The sequence below is a fragment of the Adiantum capillus-veneris genome, chromosome 4 (assembly GCF_014529385.1).
Source record: "Adiantum capillus-veneris isolate H3 chromosome 4, ASM1452938v2, whole genome shotgun sequence".
Classification (NCBI taxonomy): domain Eukaryota; kingdom Viridiplantae; phylum Streptophyta; class Polypodiopsida; order Polypodiales; family Pteridaceae; genus Adiantum; species Adiantum capillus-veneris.
The window spans coordinates 115,400,540-115,407,157 of record NC_140934.1 but is presented as its reverse complement, the minus strand read 5'-3'; the positions used below and the strand labels follow the sequence as shown (position 1 = coordinate 115,407,157).

Genomic DNA, 6,618 nt, shown 5'->3' with positions numbered 1-6,618 from the left:
TTAATCAAAGGTACTACATCATCAGGTTCCTTGGTTAGATCATACAATTGCATTATATATCAATTTAGAAAAAAAATTAACTTATGTGCTTTACATATGCTTGAAAATATCCCAATCTTAAAAGGTAGTTCTTGATTCATCCACGTATTGAGTAACATCATCATCAAAGTTCAGTGATAATAATGCATGATGATCACTTGCTTGCTAGGCCGGGTAACATTTTCACTTTGGCTTAGGCACTTGATTAGTCCCTGTAGGGCTTTCTAGCTGGTTACACTATGCCATTGGATTTTCAAGCACTGTTTAGATTCTCTTAATGCAAGGAAGGTCTTACTAGTTAGAAAAAGCTAACGGCACTGTGCAACACCAAGTAGAGTAAAAAATATATAAGTTCTCTCTCTTTAGCTATAATGCACAGATCTCACATGCACATTTGATGACTCTTTTGGAAGCATTTCAACAGATAATGTCTCTGTGTAAACTTTGTGGGAGGGTAACTCACTCCATATGTAAGTGAAAGAACCAAACAATAAAAATCATGTTGAAGGTGAATCTTGTGAGCAAGCTCATCGTAATGGGCCGATTTTACGGGTACACATACCAAGTATCAAAATTCTAGAATTTTGTAAGCCTTTCTCCTTTGTCTAGGCATGTTGTAGGATAACAACCCCATGACCGGGAAAAATCAAACCACCACACAGAGGGACCTATGATAATATCATTCCAACTTGAGGTCTTCTGAATGAATAGAAGGTTTGAACTAAAATGATTGGTGGATTCATAACTTTGTCCTGTATTCCATATTTTTCTACGCCACCACACTTAGCTTAAATAACATCAATATATATATATATATATATATATATATATATATATATATACACATGGATTACATTTCTCATCCCTACGGTACATTGCATTTGAACGTTGTTAGTGAATGTGTTCATTTGGGCATGTCTTTCATTGCTGTGTTTCTAAACACTGGCACACCCTTGACAAAACTTCATACAATCTTCACTCGCAAATCAATATTTAGTAGCTTTAGATTTCTTCTTGTTGCATTGCAGCTCCAACTTTTTACACCATCTTGTACAGACTCAATAACTACAAGATAACATCTCATCCAGGCATGTAATTAGTAATATAGTGTTGTGATGGTATTCCCACTGGTCAATTTATGATATATTTAGTAAACCCTGATTTAGTCCAGAGCAATTGCAACTTGAGACTTTGACCACAAGAAGTCTTGTTCAAGTGCGCCTTCTAAGTTGTCTTTCTACATTGCTTTTCAGTCCAATTTTCTCAGCTCTCCCATATCGTTTTTAGCCTTACTATAAGTGCCTTAAGCAGATCAGGTATCAATTTAGATATGAAACTACCACATTGCAATAGTAATCTCTGCAAGTGGTGATGACTATTGCTTATACATTTTTTAAGCCTGGCGAGACATGGCTCACTCTCTCTGGACCGAGCAAATTTATAAACTTAACAATCAGTCTCTTTGAGTTGTCCCTATGACATTACAAATTCTCTTCTTCTTCTTCTTCCTCAGACTTGCTCAGTGACGCAAGTTCCTAGCTTTCAGCAGCCATTGCACTTAGCCCTGTAATCTTGTAATAATAGAATCAATGTAATGCATAACCACAATTGGAAACATTCTATAAAGTTTGGAAATAAAAACCTGGCACTAAAGCCACATCTCTCTGCTTCATGCACGGGGTAGGCTAGTTGGTTTGGTATACATGAGCGACCAAGGACAACGGGGATTCAAGCTTGACCTCAATCCCCGTAGCACCCATGAACTTCTAATTTGATTGTAATCATGCACGCTTGGACTGCCGAAATTGAGGCAGATTGACAACAGAATATCCATGCCGTAGGGGTTATATTACAAATATATATTTGTCAACAAAAAGCATAAACACTCCATTCAATTTTGGAGTGTTAGCATGTGAAGAAGAATTGCATGCAACAGAGTACATGGAGCATCTCATGAGGTATCTAGCTCTGGTAGCCACTGGAATGGTCGGCATTTTGAAACGACATGCTTGCTTTGCCGGAAACAACGGACTCCACCGATTTGACAGGAGCCCCCGCTGTAGGGCTAGCAAAAGCAGCCTAATCAACAAGGCTTGAAATGCCGAAGGGTTGATTACTTGCATAAACATCCCACCATGGGCTGACAGAGTTATCTAGAATTCTGTTGAGAGTATAAACCGCCTTCAGTACATGGAACCCTTTATTTAGCATCACGCAAGCAGCCCTGGCAAAAGAAAAGAGCAACTCTCTCTCTCTCTCTCTCTCTCTCTCTCTCTCTCTCCAATAATCTTCTATTAAATAATTTATCTCAAGGGCACAGTCCTCGAGATTATTTAAAATATACAGAACATGCTGGCCACCAAAGAAAAGTGATCCCATATTCCATAAAGCATAAAACCAAATAGCAAAGACTATTTCTTGGTTCTCAATCTCTCAGATCTCCTAACATATACATTTTAGTCAAGTCCAAAAGGTGGAAAATTCATCGCATACTGCCTCATGAGCACAGCTTGAGACATCTCATCTCTGTCCGAACCACATGAAGGTATACTAATACCCCCAGGAGCCTTGTTAAACTCTGGAGAGAGAGCCATATCAAGCTTCTTCTCTCCTTCATCAACAGCCTCTTCTAGCATATGAAGTCCTTTGAGCCTCACCATGTGGAGAATCACTTCCTCACCACAGCTACTTCCCTCCCAAGCAACAAGAGAATATTTTGTCCCCCCCCCCCCCCTCCCCCGCCCCTTCTCTTTCTTTCTCTTGCTCGCTTTTTTTGTCCTGGTCTGTGTGTGTTTGCCTGCGAGTGTGTGGTGATGCGTATGTACCTGTGTTTTGTCTGCACTATGTCTGGTATGTTGTTTTTGTTTGCTTCCCCTCTGTTTACAAGGTTTTACCCTTCACACTACTAGAACAAGGTGAAGGCTCACATTGGTATTCTAGAAAACAAAAAAATGAAAAAGAAGTCATATGAGGCTCTCCCAAAGAGATCAATGGTATTGATCCAAGAAAAGAAATCCCTCGAAAATACTGGTGATAACAAGGGGAAAATTACCCACAACTGTACAGGGTCAAATGTACTGATATGACCAGTGGCAAACAATGGGAATGGAGTGGCAATGTGGCACCTACATAAATCTGCCCAGTGCCCCCCATTTTATCCTCAATGGACAACAACATCACTTCTGCCTAAGTTTTATCTTACTTAGCTAATCTACTGGTTAGTTTTTTGTCTTTCTTTGGCGTCTGGTTATCATCTGACAACTTATAACTACACACACAAATACACCTGCAAGCATGCGCATCACACACGCGTATTCACATGCACATACCCCAAACATGCTCAGACAAAGGAGTGTAAAGGTCTAGGTGTCTCCGTGTGTAAAGAACATTCAAATGTTCACTTGTATACCAATTGCAGCCATCAACACCCACAGACTAAACAGTTAAACATCCATGAAAGTTACCTTCCACCTAGAGCAGCATCGGTTATCTCAGGTCGAGTAGGGAGCCCCTGCTTAGTAAGACCTTCCAACACCTGGGTAGCCCAAATTGTGGGGACATGAGCTGCCTTACAAGCATGCAATAACTCTTCCTGTACTCCAGCCATGCTTTCCCACCCACACTCAACTGCAAGATCACCCCTTGCAATCATCACACCCAGAGGATTCTCACTCTTCATTCCTTGAAGTAGGATTTCTGAAAGGTTCATCACACCACTTCTAGTCTCAATTTTAAGCACCACTCCAATGTTTGTGGCTCCTTTTCTCTTCAATGCTTGTTGAAGTGCTTGCACATCCTGCGAATTCTTCACAAAAGATAGAGCAACCATGTCTGCATGCCCAACCACAAAATCTAGATCAACCATATCCTTGACAGTCAATCCCTTTTGAGACAAGTTACTGTTTGGTAGATTTATGGATTTTTCGCCACCGAGCTTCGTCCCCTTTTCATCCGCAAATGTCACCTCCACACAAATTTCCGATGATGTGATGCCACGAATGACACCTTCAATCCTGCCATCATCAAATCTGATAAGCTCTCCAGGTTTTACAGATTCAAACAGCTGACCAAAGGTGTGGGACACCTGTATTCTATAGATCCATGCTTCGTTTTTGTCTGATAAACTCGCTTCTTCAAGAGAACTTTCTTTTGTCAAAACAATAATATCTCCTTTCTTGAGCCTGATAAAATGCTCTAAAGGAGGCAAATCAGCTACATGGCCAAAAGAAAGTCTTCCTTTCTTATTTGAAAGCTCCAGCTTTGCACCTGATTCTAAGTAGGTAGTTTCAAAGCACTCTGCCCAGCAACCTAAGCCTTGTGACCCCATAACCTTGTCAGCAATAATGAGCTGCCTTTGCTTTCCTCGCCCATCGCGGACCCTTAATTTATCACCAACCTGAAGAGAGCCAAGCCAAGTATCACCTTTCACTGGAACTATTGCATCTGCTGACATTCCTTCCGGAACAGGGGTACCTGATAGGGCGATCCAAACGCGCGCTGGAAGTGTAACATTTCCCAATCCATCTCGATGTGGTTTTATTTTTTGCACACAAGGACCTGCTGGAAACGGGCTTGTACGAAGCTTTGGTCCAGCAAGATCCATTAGCACGCGGCACGGTTGCTCAAGCATTTGGGAGCAACGTTTAACGGTCTGAATTATAGAGCCCCATGCTGCAGGGTTTCCATGGGCACAGTTGATTCTAGCAATGTCCATTCCTGCTTTCATAAGGTCCAAAACAGCATCCTCATTTTGAATCACCTCTTCTGATAGCGTGACCATGATGTAAGTCTTCCTTTGAGAGGTTCTTGGGCCAAATAGCGCTATAGTGTTGTGACTCAACTGGAGTTTGCTTCTCCGAACAGATATGGGCGGTAACACCTCATGCGCAACAGTGACATTGGTTTCAATGTCTTTCTTGTCCTTCAAAAACAAGCTCCTTCCATGGTTGCCTCCTGTCATCGCATCTGTGTCGCTGGCAAGAGACCTAAATAAAGCACGCGCAGCACCAATGGTTCGGCTTAAACTTGCCATAACATGGCCTTCTACTCCTTCAATACTTGCCAGACCAAGTGTTGGGAGAGATGAGTGCACCTCCTTAAGATCCACTGATTTTACAGCCACATAGTGCAGGAGATTTTGTGCACTTCTCCGATACTTCCTGCATCGTCGTCATAACCCATTTAGTCGCCACAGAGATCAATAGATATAGCTTCACCTTAGAGTCACTAGCATTCTGAAGGTTCAAGAAGCTCACGACACACTACTTGTTGTCCCTTATATGCTCTACAACTGGCAAGTTGAAATAAAACAAAAAATTGTGCTTGCCAACCATTAACCAAGACCATAGCTGTGACCAATGGCCTCAGCAAATGATCATGAAAGAGAGAAAATCAACAGGTCCGAAGCAGCAAATACATCAGCATGTTAAGTGACGGAGAAAAGAAGTTCTCAGGTACTTTCTGGAAGTATTTGACTATAAAACTGTTGCATATGTGTATTACATGCTTAGAAAACATCGAACTATCATGTATTTCTCCTTTCTCACAACAAGTAAAGACCATAAGCATCTAACACAAAAAGAACTCGAATCATCTGAACTATGATGTCTTTCTCCTTACAAGTAAAGACCATAAATATTCAACGTTAAAAGATTGCCATAATACCTGTGGACATTGACTAAACAAGAGCCATGCCACTGCTCTAATGCCGAAGCATGCAAACAGAGAGCTTCCAATTTATCAAGAGCTGTTGCTAATAGGTGTTTATCGTCATCTGTCCAGCTCCCATGGACCTCTTCTACCTGCAATCCATCCACCATTTCAACGGGTTTAGAGATGGTCGTTTTTGTTTCTGCCAGTAAAAGTTCCTCATTGAGAAGCTCAATAAGGGGTTCCTGCTCTCTATCCTTGCGAGCTAGTCTTGCTTTGCTTGATTTTCTCTTCTTTCCTTTTGAAGAAAACTCTTCAGATCTGCTACCATATTTGCCTGAGTCTGAGTCTGATGCCTTCACGGAGAGACTGCTGCATTGAGCTTCATGTCTGTGTGACACGTTTCTTGACAATGATGGAGAAAAACATCTGTTAAATTTCCTTTCATGCCCACCCCTAGCGGCCAAGCATTCAGCCCTCGCTTCATAGCCAGGTAGCGAAAAGCAGCATTCACGTAAACCTCGAGGCCCACTCACTCCACTGAAGCTGATCATGACTACTCCAGGCGCCCTAAAACCAGGCTTTCGATTCGCTCGTCCAAATCCCGGGCGTGTCTGCGAGTCCAAGAGACGGACTTGCGCGGTTGTCTGTGCGCGCGCGCGCGTGCGTGCGTGTGTGTGTGTGTGAGTGAGAGAGAGAGAGAGAGAGAGACAGAATATACTTTTGAGGCACGTGCTGAGGTCTAAGAGTAGGGTTGGGGAAAAAAAATAGCAGATCCTTTTCTTTTTAAGGCCCGTCAGATGGACAACTCTGAAAGGGTGGGCACAGAGGCTAATAAGTGGAAATTTTACCCCAGCATCTTTTTTTAAAAAAGGTGGTAGTTTACATAATGTATTTTACAATTGTACACTATTCAGATGCAAGCATTTT

The 6,618-nt window shown here is 41.9% G+C and overlaps 1 protein-coding gene across 1 annotated transcript; it reads right to left on the bottom strand.

Moving 5' to 3' along the window:
- Nucleotides 1–1,631: 1,631 nt before the first annotated feature.
- Nucleotides 1,632–6,413, bottom strand: LOC147459848 (pyruvate kinase family protein). The gene is made up of 3 exons (XM_086511041.1): nucleotides 5,704–6,413; nucleotides 3,504–5,198; nucleotides 1,632–2,263 (listed from the first exon to the last, which is right to left on the bottom strand). Exons 1-3 carry the CDS (start codon nucleotides 6,240–6,242, stop codon nucleotides 2,119–2,121), a joined length of 2,379 nt encoding a protein of 792 aa, XP_086367167.1. The 5' UTR covers nucleotides 6,243–6,413; the 3' UTR covers nucleotides 1,632–2,118.
- Nucleotides 6,414–6,618: the final 205 nt, after the last annotated feature.

Excerpts from the sequence above, each read along its gene's own strand:
- LOC147459848 (XM_086511041.1), bottom strand. The coding sequence starts at position 6,242 with ATGATCAGCTTCAGTGGAGTGAGTGGGCCTCGAGGTTTACGTGAATGC. Across the intron at positions 5,199-5,703 it reads TGTTTAGTCAATGTCCACAG|GAAGTATCGGAGAAGTGCAC; the intron begins GTATTATGGCAA and ends ACGACGATGCAG. Across the intron at positions 2,264-3,503 it reads GATGCTGCTCTAGGTGGAAG|GGCTGCTTGCGTGATGCTAA; the intron begins GTAACTTTCATG and ends TTCTTTTGCCAG.